We start from the raw sequence: 22,401 nt of genomic DNA on the forward strand, positions 1-22,401 counted from the left end.
CTCTTTTTGTTCTCTGTCCAGTCTTCAATTGTGGTCTTTTTAAGGACATAGTTGAGCTCAACACCATCAATCAACTGGATATAACTGACAGCGGTAAACTATTTCACCCACAGCAGAATACACACTTTCTGAGGCTCACGTGGAACATTTACCAAGATAGACCCCATTCTGAGCCATAGAAGACACCTTCACAAACTCAAGAGCATAGAAATCATAGTGTCTGCTGTAAGACCAAAATGGAGTTAACAGGAAAACTCCGTTTCATGTAGATGTTGATTTTCCTCAAACTGATCTATAGATTCAATAGGTTCCACTCACAACCTCAAAGGGGTTTTTACTGGTGGAACTTGACAAACTGATTCTAAAATCTTTATGGAAGCGCAAGGACCAAGAATAGATCTTAGGGGGTCATACACAGGGGTAGATAAAATGGCCAGGGGGGCAAAACAGAAAAATGAATTATGGCATATTCCAAGGGTCACTACAGCAAGGAGTGCCCTACAGCCACCACATTAATTGGGACAAATCTCAGAATAACTGAGTGAAAAAGCAAGTCACAGAAGAATAAACACTGTGATTCCATTTATATAAAATTCAGAAACATGCAAAACCAATACAAACATGTAATAAAATTACAAAGCAAAGCCAGAGAGTAATTAAGGCAGCAGTGTGTCCTCTACCAGGGAGGCCACAGCAGGGGCGTCAAAGGGAATGGTATCCACTTCTTAAGTGGGGTGGGAGGGTGTTATTTCTCTTTATTTTATAAATATTTTCTTGCATCTTTTTAATTAAACACCTCCCCCACACACAAGATATCCTGGAGAGGGAGGGGTAACACAGAGGACATGCTCCTGTGCAGCACAGGGTGCCAGGCACCACGTTCCCCGACGCGGGTGAGAAACAGCAATAGAGCCTGCCCTTTGGGAAAACAAAAGTCCTAGCAGCTCAAACCTTGGGGGGCATGGGCAGGGCCGCCAGAAAGAGGGCCTCCTCTGAGGGTTCTTGGCCCGCAAAGCTGCCACGTCACGGAGGACACCCTCAGCACCCTCCTGAGTCCTCCTGGGCTTTCACTTCACCCCACTGTTGGTCCTGCCCCGCATCCCTTCTCTCCTCTGTGCCCCCAGACCCAGAGCTTCTTCCAACAGCCCCCTCCGCCACCTCAGGGGGTCGCTGCTGGGCTGTGAGGTGGGGCGGGCGCTGGAGGGAGGGGCGTTGATTCAGACTGAGGGTCAGTCCCTCCTGCGTCAGCCCCACGCCTTGCCTTCCATGTCGCTCGTGGAATTCCTGAGCGTCTGCAGGGTTCTGGGGGGCAATCTGGCTGCTCTTGGCCCCTCCCTCCGGGGACACAATTTCTACTCTGCTAAGAGAATAAATGAGCCTCCATCCACTTTCCATCTTTCAAAACACCAGGCTCTTTGGTCTACTGCTGTCTCCTATTTTTTCTCCTTGTAAACATATCTTATTTCTTTTCTGTCATTTCAGATTTTATGAGGAAACAGCTAAATGCATGTGCTTAAACCTGCCACATTTAACTCTAGTTACTAGGTTTAAATAAAAAGTTTTAACAGGTAGCTCCTGAACGGCCCGAGAGGAGCATAGCCCTGTCAGCACCACCCCTCACAGGCACTTAAACACCCCGCCTGATTTCTCTGCCTTGATTGTCCCGCTCTCCCTCCCTCAGCTGCGCACGAGTGAAGGAAAAAGCACAAAGGTTTAGGTTCAAACCCTGCCTCCGTTTGGTAGTAAATGACTTCATCAACTCCCAGAGCTTCAAGTTTTCTACCTACATAATTGCTGTCCAGTTACCAGGTTAGCTAGGGAGGTTCAGTGAAGTTGTAGTTATGCTCTAACTCTAAAGCACTGAACCTGGGAAAGAATTAGATGTTCATGCCCTGGGTCACTACATGCTGCCCCACCAATGCCACAGAGGCAGAGCCCTGGCCCCTCACAGCCTCAGGCATTCTGTGGTTCCCAGATGTGACAGAGGAACCTAAAACAGCAGCCAGGCAACAGTGAGTGACCAGAAACCCACAATGGAGGGAGTCCAAGAACCAACTGGGCACTTTATTAACCTGGTAAAAGGGGCAGTGCGACTGGCCAAGCAGCCCCTTGCCAGTGGCCTCCACTGCACTTGGGGGCCACTGACAAGCAGAATCGCAGGGCCCAAGCCCTGAGTACTAAGTACAAGCTGGGCAGGGGCAAGGCCAAGGATGGGGCTGGAGTTGCTGAAAGCAAGCTTTAAGTACCAACCTGCCTCCCCCCCGAGGCTGGGGGTGGGCCTGAAATGAGTTATGAGCGCCCTCTCCCGCTCCCCCCTTCCTGCACAGCTCTGGCTCTTCCTGGAGTCAAGAAGCCATTAGTCCCAATCAGCTGTGGTCTGAAAGGTGATCCCGTCCCCAGGCAATGGGGAGGCCAGGAAGGGCCAGAGCCAGACAAGGATCCAGCGGGGTCCCAGGGCTGCCTGCAGGTTGTGGCACAGGCCCAGGTCATAAGAGTGTTGGCCCCTAGCCCACTCCCATGTGGTCTGGCCCCGAAGCAGCAGCATCCCATGGAAGAGCAGCCCGGCCCCGCACAACAGCGCACCTGCCACACACGTGTCGGTCACAAAGGCCAGCGCGAAGTGTGCCAGAGACACTCTGCCTGCGAGGAGAGAGCAGAGATGGTCAGGGGGCAGCAGTGGGCCCAGTCCCCCCAAAGCCCAGCTCCTGCCCTCCTTTCACCCTACCCTCCACCATGACGCAGAGCTCACTCCTCCCCCAGCAAACACTGAGTCTGCTTCCTGGCTGCCCGGCTGGGTGATAGGAACACACGAGTGAACCAGGCAGACACACCCCCTGCCGTATGTACGACTCTCATTCATGCATCATGAACTTTGAGCACCTCCCATGTGCTGGACACGGTGCCAGGCACGGCGAATATCAGAATGAACGGTATACAGCACCTCTGACCTCAGGGAGCTCACAAACATTCATGAGATCCCTTCTCAGTTACTTAATTACAGCTGTGCTGTGTGTTACAATGGAAAAGTAGAGCGTCTCATGCCATCCTGGCCCACAGGACGTAAAAGTATCTGCTGAACTACAAGATGCCCTGAAACATTATGCTCAATGAAAGAAGCCAGACGCAGAAGGTCACATATTGTATGATGCCACTTAGATGAAATACCCCAAATAGGCAAATCCATGGAGAGTAGTTTAGTGGTTGCCAGGAGCTATGGGGGGGGGGGGGGGGGAGAGGAATGGGGAGTGACTGCTTGATGAGTACATATGGGCTGCTTCTTGGGGTGATGAGAATGTTCTGGAAATGGTGGTGATGGTTGTGCAACACTGTGAATGTACTAAACGCCACTGAACTATACACTGAAAATGGTTAAAATGACGACTTTCCTGTTATGTGAATTTTACTTTGATAAAGAGCCTACGGGGCCCCAGCCAGCGTGGCTCAGCGGTTGAGCATCGACCTATGATCCAGGAGATTGCAATTCAATTCTGGGTCAGGGCACATGCCCAGGTTGTGGGCTCGATCCCCAGCAGGGGCGTGCAGGAGGCAGCCGATCAACGACTCTCATCATTGATGTTTCTATCTGTCTCTCTCCCTCTCCCTTCCTCTCTCTGAAATCAATAAATATATTAAAAAAAAAAAAAAGCAGGAAATGCAGTTCAAACTTATTAAGAGGCTAAGGGAAATGGACTTCATCTATTTCGATAAAGTGATATTTTGGGTGGTGCCTGAAGGTTAAGGACGTACTTGCTAAGTGAAGAGGGAGAAAACATCTGTTTGAAGATCCTGAAGTAGGACAGAGAGGTGCCTGGGAGACAAGTGAGTGGACGGTTCTGGAAGCTCAGAGAGAAACCCGGGCTGGAGGGATTTGTGGGTAGTTGGTACACAGGCAGTTCGGAGATGCCCCAGAGTGTGTAGAGAGAGCTAAGAATGGCACCTCGACCTCAGCACCACGAAAGCAGGTCCTTAGGAACCAGATAAAGAGACAGGGAAACCGGAAAGGGGAGGAAACCCAAAGTATGCGCTGTCAGAGACACCAAGGGTAGAGAGCCCTTCAGGGAAGTTAGAGGTCAGCAGTTTTATGAGGCTGAAAGGTCTTGTGAAGCAAGAAAACTCGAGGGTCCCCTGGGTTTTGTGGAGATTGAGGCCTGGGACCATGGCAGTCTCTTGGAGGAGTGGGGGGGCAGAAGCCAGTTTGGAGCAGGTGGAGGGATGGGTGAGAGGCAAGGAAAAGCAGCCCATGAGCCCGGCAAGTCCTTGGAGAAGCTTGGCTGCTGAGAGAAGAGCCAGAGGCAAGAGCTAGAGGAAGAGAATGTGGGGGGAAGAAAGGGTTTGGGGGGGCATGAAGGCAGCCAGTAGAGGGATCTTGGGGAGGCAGGAAGAGAGACCAACCCAGTATGAGGCCTCCCAGGAGGAGAAGCTGAGGGCAGCTTGGCTTAGAGATCTACAGACAGGACGATTCTGTAGGTACCATCTGATGTCTCGTCGTCTTTCTGATGGACTTTCAAGAGATGGGGGCTTAGAGGCCAGGAGAGTGGGAAAGTTTGGGCTGCAGTCATCAAGGGGAGCAAGCTAACGAGAACCTCGGGCAGCCAGGCACAGTGGGGGCCTGTTGAGGTCAGTGGCCAAGAATATAGCATATACCAACCTGCCATGAAGCACCACGCATCTCTGGCAGCTCTCAGCAGCCAGGGGCCGGCATAGAGAAGCCGGGAAGGCACAGTGAAAGGAAGATGGATCTAACAGGTTTGACATGTTGGCAGGAGAATGGGGGGAATGAGGGCTCCAAACTAGACACGGAGGCGGTGAAGGCGGGAAGGTACTGATGGACAGAAAGGTGAGGGCCAGGAGCTAACAGAGCAGGTGTCATGGAGTAAAAGAGTGAGAGACGGATAGAAGAGGCAGTGGGAGCAGAGATGGGGCGACTGAGGGTGATTTGGGAGGTGGCACATTTTGGATTCTGACAAGGTCTGGGATGTGGACATGGGAGTAGGGGAAGGAAGGAAAATGGAGAAGGTGAAGCGGCTGAGTGATTGGGGCACTGAATAGGTGGTTCGCCCAGACTTTCAGACACCCATGATTTCAACAGGGCCCAGGGCTGAGGGGAGGCTGGGCGCCGGAGCCATTTTCAGTGACCAAGGGCAGTAAACAAGAGGCCATGGATGGCTGCAGGGAGGCGGGGTGCAAGGAGGTGCAGCGGAGGGCTTGAGGCTCCGTGGAAGTAGGGGATCATCAAGGAGGACTGCCCAGGAAGCCAGTGTGGGCAAAGGAAGACACTGCCAACCCCACTGGGTCTCCCAAGGCTTCCCCCCGGGCTGCAGGGAGGGGGTCCTTGGGACAGAGCTGGGCTCAGATATAAGGAGACAGCAACTACTCAGAATGGTCAGGGAGTTTAGTAAGTGAGGACAAGGTTACAGAGGGGACTGCATGTGGACATCAGGAGGAAGGAGTGAGGGGAAAGTTCAGAGCATTTTGCAGGAGAGAAAACAAAGAGTATAAAACACCAGTGGGGCTTTTATCTTGGGTGGTGGCAGAGGAAAGAGAAATAAATGTCAACCAGAACCTGGCGTATCAGCTTCCTGATCCAAGTCTTCCCCTCCCAACTTGGCAAGACGGGACCTTCCCCTGCCTGTAACTTTCACTGGCTCCCCCCTGCCCAGTCAAGTAAAGGCCATCTCCTCACACCAGCATTCAAGGCCTCCACCATCCAGTCCTAACCTACTGTCCTAGCCTTAATTCTCACAATTCCCATCAAATTACCTTCACTGCTCCCTGCTGAACATCCAAGCCCTCAATTAGAATGGTCCCCTTTAGAATACTCCCCCAGTGAACTTCCACTAGTCTTTCCCCCTCTGCCAAAACCTCCTGGAACCCTTCCCTAATTCTCCCAGGCAGGTCTCTGTACTTGTGTTCAGGCACTGTATTTTACCATACTGAATACCAGGCTCTCCTCACCCCCCCCCAAAATAAATGACACTGGGACTGGGTCCCCAGGGTATTGCCAGCAGAACCAGCCCAAAGTCTCATCTCCTAACAGAATGGCCCACTACTAGAGCGTCTGCCTCTCTGTGGAGGCCTCCCAAGCTCCCACCTGTGAGCAGCATGAGCCAGGGCAGCAGGAGGAGGGCAGCGGTGTGGAGGGGTGTGTGGGCTTGCAGCAGAGCTGCCAGGGCAGGGCCCAGCAGCACAGAGACGTGGAGCAGGATGCCCGCACCATGAAGCAACAGGCACAGGAAGGGCCGGTAGTTGTGAAAGCCTACGCAGCGGCCCAGCAGGCGGCAGTGGTGGTCCCGACGCAGGATGCAGACGCGGCAGGCAGAGCAATGCCCGCTGCGTGGCGGCACCTGGCTCTGGCACTGGTAGCAGTAACTGCAAGAAAGGAACCACAGTGTCAGTTCTCCCAGTAGCTCTGAGTTCCCCGTCTCATGCCTGTGAGCCCATCCTGGGGACGCAGAGGGTGCCCTCAATAAGCCTCAGGTTCTTCATAGGTAAATGTAGGCTGAACACCACTTCCCAGGCCCTCCCAGTTCTAGCACTGCAGGTCTGAGGTCACTTCCAGCTCTGACATCCTTAGTCCTCAGGCCTTTCTCTGGCCTCTAACATCCAGGAGCAAACTTCTGACTTCCTCCACAGTCACCACTTGGCCCAAGTCACCATGAACTCTCACCTGGATTATTGCAATGACCTCTTAACTGATCTTCCTGGCTCTACCTTTGTGCCCTCCTAGTCTCACCCCAGCAGCTAGACTGATCCTTAAACATCTAAGTCATGTCCCACCTCTGCTCAAAACCCTCCAATGGTGCCCTGGCCAGTATGGCTACTAAGTTGGTTGGAGCATAGTCTCAAGCACCAAAGGGTCACAGGTTCGATTTCCGGTCAGGGAACATACCCAGGTTGTGGGTTTGATCCCCAGTTGGGGTGCATACAGGAAACAACCAATTGATGTTTCTCTCTCATATCAATGTTTTTCTCTCTCTCCCTCTCCTATCCTCTCTAAAATCATTTTGAAAAAAATCCTCAGGTGAGGATTTAAAAAACAAACCTTAAACACAACAACAACAACCCTCCAGTGGCTCTCCATCTCATTTCTAGTAAAAAGCAAAGCCTTCAATGTTCTACTAGGGGCTTTACATGTCTAATCTCTCTCCTCCCCTTCTCTCACTCCAGGTTGGCCACACTGGCCGCCTTGCTGTTCCCAGAACGTGCACACAACTGACTCATAGACTTTATGTAGTCTGTTCTCTCTGCCTGGAACACTCTTTCCCAATTCCTACATGGCTAACTACCCCACCTTCTTCAAGTCTTTGCTTAAATCCCACCTCAGTGAGGCCTACCTTGACAACTCTATTTAAAACTGCAACTTGCACCCCTTCTACCCTGCTCTACTTTTTGTTTCCATACCACCAACACCTTCTAACATTCTATATAATTTGCTTACTTACTATGCCTATAGTTTACCTTGCACATAGTAGGTGCTCAGTAAATATTTGTAAGTGAACAAATGATACCCCTTCTATCTCTCCCATCCAGGTTCTAAATGAGTTCTCTAACAGGCTCTAACAAGCGGATCCTACAGAATCTGGTTCTAACATCTTCGGGTCCTAGGGCCCCACCCCCTGTCCAAGGCTCCCGCTACACCGCCGGATCCCGCGCCCCACTCACGCCCAGCCCTGGCCCAGGCTGCGGCCGGCTAGCATCACGCCTCGGATGCTGGGATCCGAACGCAGGAAGAGCCCCACGTTGCCCAGCAGGTTAAGCAGCTGGAAGGCGGCCAGCGCCAGCTGGAAGGCCCGGGCCAGGGGTCCCAGCGGGGGCGGCCCGGGACCCAGCACAAGCACGTAGGCCAGCTCCAGACCTACCGCCGCGGCCCACAGCGCGGTGAGCACGAGGGGAAGCCGCGCGGGCGACCCCTCCGCGCTCCCCACCGCCCAGCGAGGCCCCATGGCCCGGACCCACCGGCAGTCGGATCCGAGTACCCCGCCGCTTCCGTATTGGGGCGGGGATAGCGTCAGACGGAAGTCCACAGCGACCAATGGAAGCCCTGAGGGGTGTGCCGTGAGAGTTTAGGGTCTCGTGGAGTCGCCCGCAGATGCCGAGCTGTGATTGGACGGCCGGATGAGCGGAGAGGGAGCTTGGAATCCTGCTGGCGCTAGAACTCCGTTAGGCTGCGACACTGTAGCACCGCCCACCCTTGGAGGCCCCGCCCACCCTCGGAGGCCCCGCCCCGCCCGCCGCAGCGGGCTCGCTTGTCTGACTGTCCCGTATGCCTGCAGGATTGAGTTGCACCCTTGGTGGCGTCGGGGTTTCTCGGCTCAGCACATTCTCCCTCACCCCCCAGCCTCCCCGATATTAATAGCCCTGCATCGGGCCATCCAGCTGGCCTGGAGCCCCTCCCCATGCTCGAGTGTCTCCCTTAGTCACCCCAGAAAACATTCAAAACATCTCTGTGCCTTGGTGTTCCTGACTGTGAAATGGGAACAGGGCTCCCTGTTTCACACCAGAGCCGCGCAGAATGAGGGCCAGGAGGAGGCCCAAAGGGCAGCTTCTAGAGCGATCTTAGGTCACTATTATAGTCGTCATCTCCGTTGTACACGAGGAACCAGACTCAGAGAGGGCCCGTGACTTTCCCAAGCTCACACAGCGCCTAAGCCGCAGAGCTGGAACGCGAACCCCGGATTTCCGCCACGGGATCCACGCCAGCGCCCCCAAGTTATGCAGTCCCCTGGCCCAGGGCAACATCTTGCCCTGTCCCGACCCGAGCACCCTCGCCCCCATTCGGCCCCTCCCTCCTCCCCCATATTTAGCGCGAATCCGATCCGGGGCTGGACCCGGCGCTACTTAACGCGGCCCCTGTGTACTGGAGAGCGCCAAACAGAGCAAAGCCAGGAGCCCCAGCAAGATGATGATGGTGATGCAGCCCGAGGGTCTGCGGGCCGGGGAGGGGCCCTTCGCGGGCGGCGGCGGCGAGTACATGGAACAGGAGGAGGACTGGGACCGCGACCTGCTGCTGGACCCGGCCTGGGAGAAGCAGCAGCGGAAAGTGAGTACTAGCCCATCTCCTGATGGCAAAACTGAGGCCTGAGAAGCTGATCGGTTTGTGGTTGTCATCTCAGCAGGTCAGGAGTAGAGCCTCCAGAGTGCCACTCCCTCGCCCAGGCTTTGCCCATCAGTCCTCTGGGAGCCCTCAGGAGGGATTTAGGAAGACAAGGAGAGTTTCTGGGGTGACCCCCAGGATTCATTCCCCTGGGTCCACTGCCGTACTTCTAGCGAAAACGGATTGGGCTTAGCTCAGGAGATCCAAGTTTGGCGGTTTCTGGAAGAAAAATCTTTCTGCCCACACCCACCCCACCAGTCTAGTCAAATATTCCCAGGCCCCACCCTGAGGGCTTGCAGCCAGGCAACTAGTAAAGAGAGGGGAATGTTGGGGAGAGGGCTGCCATCCCAGACCCTTCCCACCCTCTCCTCTGTATTCTCTCCAGCATGATGTCCGTAGACTCTATTCCAGTTGTCAAATGAGGAAACTGAGGACTAGAAAGGGGCAGAAATAGAACCCAAATCACGAACTGTCAGAAAACAAGACCCCCCACCACAACCCGAGGGTCTTTGCCCCTTGCTTGCACCATCCCCACTCTTTCCCAAGATACCCCTCCCTGCCCAGTGGCCCTGAGTCTGCTCAAAAGGCCACAGGGTTGGGGAGGAGGGAGCCCTGGGTCCCCTTACGCAGTAACCTGACTCTCCAGCCAGATGGACACTTTGTGCTGAGGCAGCGGCTTGGGGAAGCTAGAGAGGGGCACGTGGGCAGCTGCTGCTCTGGCCCAGCCTTGTAGGGTACTCAGGCCCCCTCTCCCTGAGCTATTTTCACTCCCAGACTTTCCCAAGTGGAGAGGGCAGAACACCTGGGTTCCCAAAAGAGAAATGATCCGGGCTAGAGTGAAAAAACTTTAGGGAGTGGCAGGCCAGGAGTAGGGAGGACACCATGAGGTTATTGGACCCTGCTCAGCATTTGCCAACAGTGTATGACTCCAGGACTGGGCGGGGAACAGGGGTGCTCAGTGGAATCTGCAGGATCTGAGAATCCCAGGATTTAAAATCAGAGCCCTTCTACTGGGTTAGGGGACAGGAGATAACTCCAGGGACCAGGAGGCTCAGCCAGCTCGGCTGGGGTACCCCAGGTGACAGCCTCCCCCACAGGCTCCTCTTGCACCTGCCTCCAAGCAGGCTGGCCCAGCAATCTCCTGGTGATGTCATTCCTGCCCCTGACCCCAACTGCCATCTGCTATGCAACAACTCTTATCCTCACCCCCACCCACCCAGGCCTCTCCCCAATCCAGGTCCATGTGCCCCTCTTAAGATACATCGCTGTCTGTAACTTGCCTTTGTCATTTAACAAAATATGAGGAATAGCCTTCTAACCCAACTGAACAGCTGCCCATCCCATCCATTCATTCAGTGGCTGAAGAGTGTAGATGCTCTGTAAATTAATCAGCATCTCCAGGATGCCGGACATTCTGATCCTTTCTCATCCAACATTGTTTTTTTACAATGTAATGAACATCTCTGTGCTCAGCTTTAGCCCTGCCTCATCCCTGCTACTCCCCTGCATCTTGGAACACTCCCACCTTCTCCCACCTGATGCCCGAGTCCTTCTCATTCAACCTCATTCAAAAATATTCATGCACTATTTCTTGAGGAGGTCCTACTATGTGTCAGGCACTCTTTTAGGTGCCAGGAGTTCAGCAGAGGACAAGCTCAGGGAGCTTATATTCCAGCAAGGACAAGTGTTTCTCTCTCATCCACCTCATCCCACCCCATTCCCTTCAACTGACACTTTCTCTCTCACCCTAGTCCCAACCACCGCCTCCTCACTTCTCCCTTCTGCTGTGCCAAGGCTTCGGTCTCCACTCAGCAACCAGGACGAGCTTTTAAAAACACAGTTCTGCCTGCCTCCCTCCTCTGTCTGAAAGCTTCCCTGCCTCCCTGTTGCTCTCAAGTTCAAACTCCCTGGCTTAGCACCCAAGATCCTGCATGACCTGGCCACTGCTGCCCCTCCGGCCTGCCTCTCACCGCTTATACCCCAACACCCCCAGCTTCATTCCAGCAGTGCCTAGAGAGCTGTAGCCCTGCAAACCTAGCAACAGTTTCTCACTGCCAAACACTTGCCCACGTGGCTGCCCCTTCCTGGAATGCCCTTGCCTGCCCTTTCCTGGCTGAGTAACTCCTGCTCTTCCATCATAGCTCTGATAGAATATTAGCCTTCCCCAAGAGGTTCCCCACCCTATTTGGAGAACTCCTCCCCTAAAATCCCTGATGCCAGTCTCTCCCAGCTCTTCTCAGACCAACATGAGCCTTTGATTGGCTGTGAGTTCCTTTAGGGCAGGGACCACACCTCATTAAGAATCACGTTTGTCAAATGAAAGAATGCCCCGCCCAGCAGGCTTGGCTCAGTGGTTGATCCATGGACCTGAAGGTCACGGTTCGATTCCCAGTCAGAGCACATGCCGGGGTTGCGGGCTCCATCCCCAGTAGGTGTGCAGGAAGCAGCCGATCAATGACTCTCATCATTGATGTTTCTGTCTCTCTCTCTCCCTCTCCCTTCCTCTCTCTGAAATCAATAAAAACATATATTTTTAAAAAAGAATACCCCTCGTCTGACCGGACGTGGCTCAGCAGTTGAGCGTCTACCTGGGATCCAGGCGATCAGGGTTCGATTCCTGGTCAGGGCACACGCCTGGGTTGCCGGCTCGATCAATGACTCTCTCATCATTGATGTTTCTGTCTCCCTCTCCCTCTCCCTCTCCTCTCTCTGAAATCAATAAAGATATAAAAAAAAAAATTTAAAAAAAAGAATACCCCTTCCTTTTCCATGGAGGCCCCACCCAGACCTGTCTTTCCCCCTGCCCTATCCAGTTCCAGGGCATCCCAGACTCCAGGGTTGGAAGGAACTACAGAGAATCAACTGCTCTTCCTGTGCTTGGGACCCCATCAAATAGTGCTCAGCACTCACACACCTCCAGTGACAGGAAGCTCACCCCCTTTTCTTAGCAATGACAGCCCTCAAGAATATAAAGCAATATGTTCCATGTCCCACTTCTAGGGCCTCTGAAAAGCTGGTCTGAGGAAGGGAAACTGGCTGAGGGAAAGAATTCCTAATAACTCCAGGGCCACCTTCCAGGAGTTTCTACCTTGTGGTGGGGGAATGCTCTGAATTCTAGAATCCTGCCAGGTCAGGGAAAAGGGACCTGAGATGTCATGTAGTCTGACCCCTTAATTGTACAAATGGGGAGACTGAGCCTAAGAGAGGGTAAGGGGCAGATCCTGGGTCACAGTGAGTAGCACAGCTGGGATTGGAGCCCAAATACGGATTTGACCAAGGACTTTATAGCTAATGGATCCAGGAAAATCCAGGGCCTGAAAGCTTGGCAGTTTGGTGGAAACTTGTGCACCAGGCTCCAGGTCACCTCATCCCCAGTAGACACAGCCATATACCAGCCTTTCCCTCCAAGATGGAGACTGAGGCTGAGGCTAACTTTGGGAGGCAGGGGGGGACAGTTGACTCCAGAAGCTGGGTCAGGCTGGGCCCGAGCGCTGATCCTCCACGTCCCGCAAAGCTCTAGCACATTCATAATCTACCTGGAGGCCAATTCACAACAGCCCTGAGAGGTCGATAGGGCTGATATAAAAAGACACAGGTGCACAGTCCCTCGGGCAAAACCCTCAGAGCCAGATGTGCTTAGACCCAGAATCTTTCCGATTTTAGAAAGGCAGTGCCACCCTGCATTGGCCCTTGCACCTCAGAGGGCCCCACACTTTGCAGTGTCTGCTTTATGATTTTCTAAATGCCCCTCCAGTGCTGGAGACTGGTCAAAACTGGAGTGCTGGTGGTGAGGTGCCCCAAGTCCAAACTGATACCTGCATGCACCCCAGACCCCATTTCTCCTCTTCCAGAAGAACTGAAGCTCAGAGAGGGAAAGAGGCTGGCCCAGATACACAGCAAGTAGGTGCCTGATTCAGGACTTGAATCCAGGGCCTTGGGCTCTGAGATCTACCCTGACCCAGGAGCCTGCACACTGTCCTCAGCACTAGGGTCTGAGCACTGTTCTCTGCCCCCAGACCTTCACTGCCTGGTGCAACTCGCACCTGCGCAAGGCAGGCACCCAGATCGAGAACATCGAGGAGGATTTCCGCAACGGCCTCAAACTCATGCTGCTCCTGGAGGTCATTTCAGGTGAGGGGTGCAAATCCATGTACCGGGACCCCAGGACCTAAGGGAATCCAGAGAGCTGGGGGATATGGCAGCAGAGACTGGAGGAGACTTAGTGGTGGAGGGGAAAGTTTGAGGACAATGTCTCCAGCTTCCTCTTGTGACCTTTGACCCTTGACCTCTCCTTTTATACCCAGGAGAGAGGCTGCCCAGGCCAGACAAAGGCAAGATGCGCTTCCACAAAATTGCCAATGTCAACAAGGCCCTGGACTTCATTGCCAGCAAAGGGGTTAAGCTGGTGTCCATCGGGGCTGAAGGTGAGGAGGTGGCAGAAGGGGACGTAGGCGGGGGGCAAGGGGTGCTCCTGACATCAACAAGTCACCTCTGTGAGTTTCCTCATCTCAACAATGGGGATAACCATCCATGCCTCCCAGGAGGGACCGTAAGGAGCAAATGTGCCGAAAATGCCAGCCTAGGACCTCGCATCTAGAGAGTGTTAGAATCACTTTTAAGTAAAACAGTTGAGTACCTACTAGGTGCCAGCCCTGGGATGAGGGACCAGGGCCAGAGAGCAGAGCAGGAGGAGGTAACTGAGGTGGTAGCACAGGCCTTGAACACCAGGTGGGATCTGTCCCGCCCCCACCCTGTAGAGATCGTGGACGGGAACCTGAAGATGACCCTGGGCATGATCTGGACCATCATCCTGCGCTTCGCCATCCAAGACATCTCTGTGGAGGGTAAGCAGGGGATGGGGAGAAGCAGGTAAGGCGAGAGGGCCTGGCCCAGACCCCTCCCCAACTAACATGCGCCCATCTTCTCTCAGAAACCTCGGCCAAGGAAGGCTTGCTCCTGTGGTGCCAGCGGAAGACAGCGCCATACCGCAATGTCAACGTGCAAAACTTCCACACCAGGTCTGTCAGCGGCCAGCAGGAGGCATGGGCCTCTGCCAGGCCCTGGGGCACAGGCCCCTGTTGCAAGCCACAGGGGAGGAGAGGTCACAGCCAAGTTCCTGGAACAGTGTCTGAAAATAGGAGGACTCTGTCAATGTTGAATTGACTCCAGGGGGGTGAGGGAGACTTCCTGGAAGAGGGAGCATTGGAGACATCCCTGGGAGGCCATTGCAGCCAGAGAGATCTTGTGGGCAAAGACCTGGAGGCCAAAAACATCTAGAAATTGGTGGGACCTAAACCTGGGGTATGTCAAAGAATCATGAGGAGCTTGGAGGAGATAGTCCAAATCTGGTAATACAGGGCCTCAAATGCTAAGGAGTTTGGACTTTACTCCATTTGACAAATGAGGCTGCCTTGATGGGGGTGCTTCTGGGGCGAGGGTAGGACAGGGCCTATGCTCGAACCTAGGCCTGACCTCCACCTTTTCTCTCTGTCCAGCTGGAAGGATGGCCTGGCCCTCTGCGCTCTCATCCACCGACACCGCCCCGACCTCATTGACTATGCCAAACTGCGCAAGGTAGGCCTCCGACACCCCCAGCCCCAGCTCCCCCAAATCCCTGCCCTCAGCTGACCTTTAACCTCTCCCCCCTCATACCCATGTAGGATGACCCCATCGGCAACCTGAACACTGCCTTTGAGGTGGCAGAGAAATACCTGGACATCCCTAAGATGTTGGATGCAGAAGGTGAGAGTAAGCCTAGCCTGGGGAGGACTCGCTATCTCACGGTCTGACCTCCACACCTTTGCCCCTGCTCTTCCCTCCTCCTAGGACGTCCTGCCCTTCACTTGGCTCCCTGGTCTGAATCCTTTGTGCCACTGGCCCTCTTTTCCAGGCGCCCTCTACCATCTCCCTGCCCCTCTCCACCCAGTGGAACCAGCCTCCCTTGCGTCGCCTCTTCTGAAATGGCTCCACCCTCTGCCTCATATCCCAGTTACCTGGGTCACTTGGGGACATGTTGGTCCCTCAAGACTGGGAGCTCCTCTGGGGAGGTCCTGCCTCTGTGGTCCCTGTGCCCGAGCAAGGCTTTAGTCAACTGAAACAGCAAACACTTTCTGAGCACCTGCTGTGCCTGGTGCCCTGAATGTGTGGGCATTGATGGATGAGAAGTTGGGGGAAAGACAGACAGACAGACAGACAGACAGATAAAGTCAGGGGATGGTTAGAGACAACAGGCAGTGTGGACTAGTGCCTCCTGAGGGCTGCAGTGTCTGTTCACTCACCCAGAGAGGAGGAGGCTGCTGGGCCCTGGGGTGATCAGGGAGGGATTCAGGGAAGAGGAAGGTGGTTTGGGGTAGCTGGCAGCTAGTGGCTATGACTAGATGTCGCTGTACCCCTCCCATTTCGAGGGAGTCTCTGCCTGGATGGGGACATGAGCCCATTTCTCACCACTGGCGTTGGCCAATAAGCACCTCGCTGCCATCCCCCAGACATTGTGAGCACCCCAAAGCCCGATGAGAAGGCCATCATGACTTACGTTTCCTGCTTCTACCATGCCTTTGCTGGCGCTGAGCAGGTGAGGGCTTGTGGACCCAGGGGCCCAACCTTGGAAGCATCCCAACTCTTGGCGATGCCAGGCCTGTGGGTGGGAGTGCCACCATCCCAGCTGCACACATGGTCCTTGGGGAGCTCAGGAGCAGAGGCCTGAGCCTGGAAGCTCCTTTTTCCGCCCTGAAAGGTGCGCTCCCCTTACCCTTTGTCTAGTGGCCGGGCAGGGTTCATAGGCTCCACAGAGGGAAGCCGGGTTGGGGGGGGTGTGCAGCTTGTTCTACGGGAGCCACTCTGCCCCCCATTCCCACCACAGGCCGAGACAGCCGCCAACAGGATCTGCAAGGTGCTGGCTGTGAACCAAGAGAATGAGAAGCTGATGGAGGGATACGAGAAGCTCGCCAGCGAGGTGAGCCAGGGAGGCCGCCCCGCCGCCGCTCCCGGCCAGCCGGCTCGGCCTGTGCTGGCCAGGCCTCCCTCCATCAGCATGGCCTTGGCCTCCCCCAGCCCCCTTATGGCATCTTCGCCCATCTCCTGCCCCCTTCTGCCTTCCCAGGGCCTGGTTGGTCACTCATCCTTCCTTCATTTCTTCATTCACTTGTCCACTCACTCGTGTGTAGGCCGTCTCACGGTGTTTGCTCTATGCCAACTGACACTGGCCCCTGGGCTCAGAAATTAACCCTCCTACTCCTTCCCTGGCTAGTGAGGATTCCCCCCTTCAGCCCCCCGCTCTGCTTGAGGCCGGGGGGTTTGGCCACAGCCTGGGTGTGGGTGTAGCAGGGTGGGTGAGGTGAACAGGCTGGCTCGGAGCTCTCTGCTCTGCCCCTGCCCGGCCCTGGCAGCTGCTGGAATGGATCCGCCGCACGGTCCCGTGGCTGGAGAACCGTGTGGGTGAGCACAGCATGAGTGCCATGCAACGCAAGCTGGAGGACTTTCGTGACTACCGGCGCCTGCACAAGCCGCCCCGCGTGCAGGAGAAGTGCCAGCTGGAGATCAACTTCAACACGCTGCAGACCAAGCTGCGGCTGAGCCACCGGCCCGCCTTCATGCCCTCCGAGGGCAAGCTGGTCTCGGTGAGCTGGGCAAAGGGTGGGGTGACCCTGACTCTGCCCATATTCTCTGGGTGACCTTGGGCTCTGTGTCCCCTTCTGTACAATGGATGAGCTGTGACAGAGGGCACCTCTGCCTGCCCCACAGGACATCGCCAACGCATGGAGGGGGCTGGAGCAAGTGGAGAAGGGCTATGAGGATTGGCTGCTCTCGGAGATCCGGCGCCTGCAGCGACTCAAGCACCTGGCTGAGAAGTTCCAGCAGAAGGCCTCCCTGCATGAAGCCTGGACCCGGGGTAGGTATATCTCATGGGGCTTGATTCTGTCCTGGCGTGGAGACTGGTAGAGGGTGGGACTCCTGGCAAAATGCACAGGCCAGGGGATGTTCTCCGGGAAGCTGGAGACCTGTTTCCTAGTCCCACCTTGCTGTGCAACCAAGTCACTGCCCCTCCCAGGGCCACAGTTTTTTTATGTGTAAACTCGGCCCCTCACTCTCCTGATTCTGGCCTTCTGTAGGTCTGCTCCAGTGTATTTGTCATTTAGCATTTTATTTGTATACGTAGCATGTATCCAAAGGAGAATCCCCAACCCTAACATCACTTATACTCAAAATATATTAATGCCAAAATATTGCATGAGTCACATATATTACTCTGCATAAACACAGTTTTCTATATTCTGTCAGGAATTTTAGTCCTACAAATGAATGACTGCTGCCTAAAAATAATGAACCAAACATTAATAATGGATTATGGGTATAATAAATAATGATGGTTTCATATAATAAGAATTCCTTAAGTATAAGGCCACTTATATGACCCTGAGATCTCCAAACCTTTAAACCTCAGTTACCTTTTCTGCAAAATGCAGAGGCACTAAAAAAATGGTTGCTGCTGCCGTTATATTTTTATTTGCATAATTTTGGTAATTGTATTCTTAAAGCACTTTTAGGTTCATTATTCATTCATCCAACTAATATATATATTTTAAATATGTTTATTGGTTTCAGAGAAAGGAAGGGAGAGAAATATCAATGATAAGAGAGTTGTCATTGGTCGGCTGCCTCCTGCATGCCCCCAACTGGGGATGGAGCCGGCAACCCAGGCATGTGCCCTGACCGGGAATTGAACCTTGATCTCCTGGATCCTAGGTTGACGCTCAACCTCTGAGCCACGCCCGGCCAGGCCATCCAACTAATATTGATAGAGGGTCTACCAAGTGCCAGCAGCCTTCCCAGATGCTGGGGAAACTGGAATCAGGAGCTCATCAGGCCCAGAGTCGTTGGGAGGTAGTTCTCCATCAAATACCAAAACAGTACCAAGGGCCACTCTGCACCATGCAGGCTCAAGGGCGCAGGCGTCATTTGTGGGCCATGTCCTGGAACAGGAGTTTGGTTTAACTTATCAGGCCAGCGCCTCAAAACAAACCGCTAGGGTAGGAGAGGCAGGTGTGACCGCCTGCATTTCACAGATGCAGAATGTCCACCATCACACAGCCCTGCTGGAAGCCCCCGCTCCTCTCTCTGAGCAGGGAAGGAGGAGATGCTGAGCAAGCGCGACTATGAGTCGGCGTCGCTACAGGAGGTGCGGGCGTTAATTCGGCGCCACGAGGCCTTTGAGAGCGACTTGGCTGCGCACCAGGACCGCGTGGAGCACATCGCCGCGCTGGCCCAGGAGCTCAAGTAGGCGTGGCCTGAGGCCGGGCCCGCCGGTGACCACGCCCCTTCCCGGCCCCGCCCCTCGGCCCCAAGCCCCGCCCCGACGCTCATTGCCTTCAGGACCGTTCTCCCTAGTGCGGCCATCCAGCCTTGGTACCTTGTCCTTCCCCGTCCCCGCTTGCCCCGCCCTCCTCCCTTATCCCCACCCCCATCTCCGGACCCCGATCTGCCACACTCTTCCCTCCGGGCATTCACCGGCTGCACCCCATGGCTTGCCCGCGTCCTTCAGCCCTAGGGCAGGGTCTGCTACCGCCTTGACACTTCCTCCGGTAAACCTGCCCCTTTTCACATAACCCCGCCCCTCCACTCAAGCTTCTTGAGGGACTGGAGCTGAAACCAGTGGGCACCCCTTTTTCCCTACGGCCACGCTCGGAACGCCCCCTTCAGGAAAGCCCCGCTTCACCTCCACCTGTCCCACCTGTAGCCTACGCTACACCTTCACCACAACCCGGGGTGTGGGTCAGGAGGAAATCTGGGCTGCGGCCTGGCCCGTCACCCCCTCTTCTCGCCCCCAGTGAGCTGGACTACCATGAGGCCGCCTCAGTTAACAGCCGCTGCCAGGCCATCTGCGACCAGTGGGACAACCTGGGCACGCTGACCCAGAAAAGGCGAGACGCGCTTGAGGTGAGGCTGAGGGCTGGGAGCTGGGGGCTGGACACTGGAGATAGGTGACGGGGGCCTGTTGGGCAGACTGCTGACCCGGCCTCCATTCCTGCGGCCTTCAGAGAATGGAGAAGCTGCTGGAGACCATCGACCAGCTGCAGCTGGAGTTTGCACGACGGGCAGCACCCTTCAACAACTGGCTGGACGGAGCTGTGGAGGATCTGCAGGATGTGTGGCTGGTGCACTCGGTGGAGGAGACCCAGGTGGGTGTGGGTCTGCATTAGATGACAGAGAAACTGGCCTAAAATCCTGTCAGCCACTCCTTTAGGCTCTTGGGGAATGGGGACAGAAGGAAAACCTGAGTTCCTGAGAGCTGGACTGGGAGACAGGACTGGGTTATTGAACCAGCCCTTCCCTAGACCCACTGGATGGCCTGGAGCACGTTGCTGCCCTTTCTGTCACCTACAGGAAGTGGGGGATCCTGGCTGATCCTTCCTGCCTGTTGCCCCCAGAGCCTGCTGACAGCACATGAGCAGTTCAAGGCAACGTTGCCCGAGGCTGACCGAGAGCGGGGTGCCATCCTGGGAATCCAGGGTGAGATCCAGAAGATCTGCCAAACTTACGGGCTGCGGCCCAGCCTGACCAACCCCTACATCACCCTCAGTGCGCAGGACATCAACACCAAGTGGGACACGGTCAGTGCTGTCTATGGCCACTCCCCGCCTCCCACCCGCTCCTGAGGACTCAAATCACCCTGAAAGCTCAGGTATCCCAAGATAAAGATCTGGGGTCTGCATAGGCTCCATGTGGCATTGGACAAGCCACCTTGCCTGTCGGCCTCATCTGTAAAGTGACCATCACAGCAGCATTTCCTGTCAGGCCTGATGTAGAGTGAAATCTGGTGTGGGAGCATCCTTTACAAAATAACCTGTTCGTTATAAATGAAGTTGCTGCCCCATTTAGTGACGAGGAAACAAGCCTAGAGAGGTTAAATGATTTGCCCAAGAGCCTGCCCATCAAGCCCTGACACCTTGGCTCAGAGCAGCAGGGGCTGTTTGAGGGGCTGGATTCCTCAAGAGCTGCCCCTGGCACAACCACTCTCCTTCCCAGGTCCAAAAGCTGGTGCCCAGCCGTGACCAGATGCTGCAGGAGGAGCTGGCACGGCAGCAGGTGAATGAGAGGCTCCGACGACAGTTTGCAGCCCAGGCCAATGCCATTGGGCCCTGGATCCAGGGGAAGATGGAGGTAAAGCTTGGATGGGGAGGCAGGGGCCAGGCCACCAGGAGTTGGGAGTCCCCATCCTGCCCTGGTCTCCCTGCAGGAGGTGGGGCGCCTGGCAGTGGGGATGATCGGCTCTCTGGAGGAGCAGATGGCTGGACTGCGGCAGCAGGAGCAGAACATCATCAACTATAAGAACAACATTGACCGGCTGGAAGGCGACCACCAGCTGCTGCAGGAGAGCCTGGTGTTTGACAATAAGCACACTGTCTACGGCATGGAGGTGGGATCACTCCCGCTAAGAGGGGAGGTGGCACTGGCTGGTGAAGCCTAGAGCGGCCACAGCTGGACACAGCATGTCTGTCCCAGTTCAGCTTGGCCAGGTCTCCCAATGTACCCAAGGGGATACTGAGACCCAGCGAGTGAAAAGTGACCTGTCCAGAGTCATATAACAGTCTAAAGCCAGGCCAGGCAGGATTGGTCATGGATGGTTGATCAATACTTAATTATATAATCATCAAACTTTAAGGCAGGAAGGGGCACTGGAGGTCACTCAGTGGAACCTCCAGATGGGTAGAGGCCCAGAGAGAGTAGGACTTGCCCAGGGTCTCATAGTGGATTGGGGGTGGAGCTAGAGCCTGTAGCCAGACACTGGCTGCCCACTGACTTAGCCTGTCTCCTACTCTCCCAGCACATCCGTGTGGGCTGGGAGCAGCTGCTCACCTCCATTGCCCGCACCATCAATGAGGTGGAGAACCAGGTACTGACCCGAGATGCTAAGGGCCTGAGCCAGGAGCAGCTCAATGAGTTCCGGGCATCCTTCAACCACTTTGACCGGGTCAGCAGGGGCCTAGCCTTATGGGGTGGTGGACTTGGGCTAGTGGGGTTTGAGGACCACGCCTGACACCCACTCACCCACTACAGAAGCGGAACGGGATGATGGAGCCCGATGACTTCAGGGCTTGCCTCATCTCCATGGGCTATGACCTGGTGAGTCCCCCCAATCCCATCCCAGGAGTCCCATCAGTGCTCTGTCCTGCTTATGGATCACCTACTGTGTGGTTCCCACCTTAACATCCATGATCTCATTTTCTCATCACACCCACTAGGGCTGGGCAGAATTACCCCTTTTCAGACACAGGCTATCAAAAGCTGAGAGAGGTAGATTAACTTGTTCAAAGACGCACAGCTGGAAATTTGGACCTAGTTCTGTGTGACTCCAAAGCTTGAGCTTGCAACATTTTTACTCAGAGAAACAGCACTACAGAGAGCCCCAGAAAAAAGATCAGGACCAATGGGCAACAAGGGGCATTGCCACAGTCAGGAAGCAGATTTCAGCCTAGTAGATGGACTTTCTAAAGTCAGACCTGACTAAGGCTGCAGGCTATGGAGGAAGGGAGCACCCTGTTACTGGGGTTGTCAAGCCAAGCCTGGACTGTCCCCAGGAGGGGACATTAGGAGCCCTCCTGGCTTTAATACCCATGGACATGATGCCCGGCCTCTATCCCTCCCTGCAGGGGGAAGTGGAGTTTGCTCGCATTATGACCATGGTGGACCCCAATGCAGCCGGGGTCGTGACCTTCCAGGCCTTCATTGACTTCATGACCCGAGAGACAGCTGAGACTGATACAGCTGAGCAAGTTGTGGCCTCCTTCAAGATCCTGGCGGGAGACAAGGTAAATCCCTGGCATGGAGGGGCTGGTGGGTTGGGGCAGGGAATAGGACCTGTGAGCCCTCAATACCTCTTCTCCCTCAGAACTACATCACCGCTGAGGAGCTGCGGCGGGAGCTCCCGCCTGAGCAGGCTGAGTACTGCATCCGCCGAATGACACCTTACAAGGGGTCTGGAGCTCCAGCTGGAGCCCTGGACTACATGGCCTTCTCCAGTGCCCTCTACGGGGAAAGCGACCTCTGACCTTAACCCCTGAGGTTCTCCATGCGAGTAGGAAAGAGGGTGCTCCCTTTGACTGATCCCATCCATCCCTCAGGACACAGACCCTGAGAATGACCAGCTGACTATTTCTGAATAAAGACCCATCCCCACCCGTGGGTCTCACTCCATCTCCTTTTGGTTCCTGAAGCAGAAGCTAGGCCCTCAGGCTCCTGGGCAGGACTAGTTGCCTGACCTTAACCCTCCAGGGGTCCCCACCACCCCTCCTTGCCCTCAGGGACTGAGC

The 22,401-nt window shown here is 55.0% G+C and overlaps 2 protein-coding genes across 3 annotated transcripts; one reads left to right on the forward strand and one right to left on the reverse strand.

The window, feature by feature from the left end:
• Positions 1-36: 36 nt before the first annotated feature.
• ZDHHC24 (zDHHC palmitoyltransferase 24) lies at positions 37-7,943 on the reverse strand. Its single transcript, XM_016208359.2, is given in 4 exon segments — positions 37-2,365; positions 2,368-2,640; positions 6,092-6,369; positions 7,663-7,943. Coding segments are annotated over 4 exon segments (852 nt in total). The 3' UTR covers positions 37-2,345.
• Positions 7,944-8,899: 956 nt separating this feature from the next.
• ACTN3 (actinin alpha 3) lies at positions 8,900-22,217 on the forward strand. 2 transcript variants are annotated; one of them, XM_016208301.2, is made up of 21 exons: positions 8,900-9,040; positions 13,111-13,225; positions 13,399-13,518; positions 13,852-13,938; positions 14,025-14,112; positions 14,590-14,668; positions 14,755-14,836; positions 15,580-15,665; positions 15,954-16,046; positions 16,480-16,710; positions 16,835-16,982; positions 18,217-18,367; positions 18,919-19,027; positions 19,129-19,269; positions 19,519-19,701; positions 20,117-20,251; positions 20,328-20,507; positions 20,916-21,062; positions 21,149-21,214; positions 21,742-21,900; positions 21,981-22,217. In XM_016208301.2, the coding sequence occupies exons 1-21, from the start codon at positions 8,900-8,902 to the stop codon at positions 22,137-22,139; spliced, it is 2,700 nt and encodes an 899-aa protein (XP_016063787.1). In that variant the 3' UTR covers positions 22,140-22,217. The 2 variants fall into 2 exon arrangements, with proteins under 2 accessions (XP_016063787.1, XP_087678556.1); XM_087822430.1 differs by lacking the exon at positions 8,900-9,040 and having other exon boundaries at positions 13,166-13,225; positions 21,149-21,241.
• Positions 22,218-22,401: the final 184 nt, after the last annotated feature.

Source organism: Miniopterus natalensis, chromosome 11, assembly GCF_054644295.1.
Source record: "Miniopterus natalensis isolate mMinNat1 chromosome 11, mMinNat1.hap1, whole genome shotgun sequence".
NCBI classification, from domain to species: domain Eukaryota; kingdom Metazoa; phylum Chordata; class Mammalia; order Chiroptera; family Miniopteridae; genus Miniopterus; species Miniopterus natalensis.

Bases quoted from the DNA above. Each gene is read 5' to 3' on its own strand.
- ACTN3 (XM_016208301.2), top strand. From the start codon at position 8,900: ATGATGATGGTGATGCAGCCCGAGGGTCTGCGGGCCGGGGAGGGGCCC. The intron at 9,041-13,110 runs GTGAGTACTAGC...CTCTGCCCCCAG, and splicing joins GGGAGAAGCAGCAGCGGAAA to ACCTTCACTGCCTGGTGCAA. The intron at 15,666-15,953 runs GTGAGGGCTTGT...TTCCCACCACAG, and splicing joins CCTTTGCTGGCGCTGAGCAG to GCCGAGACAGCCGCCAACAG.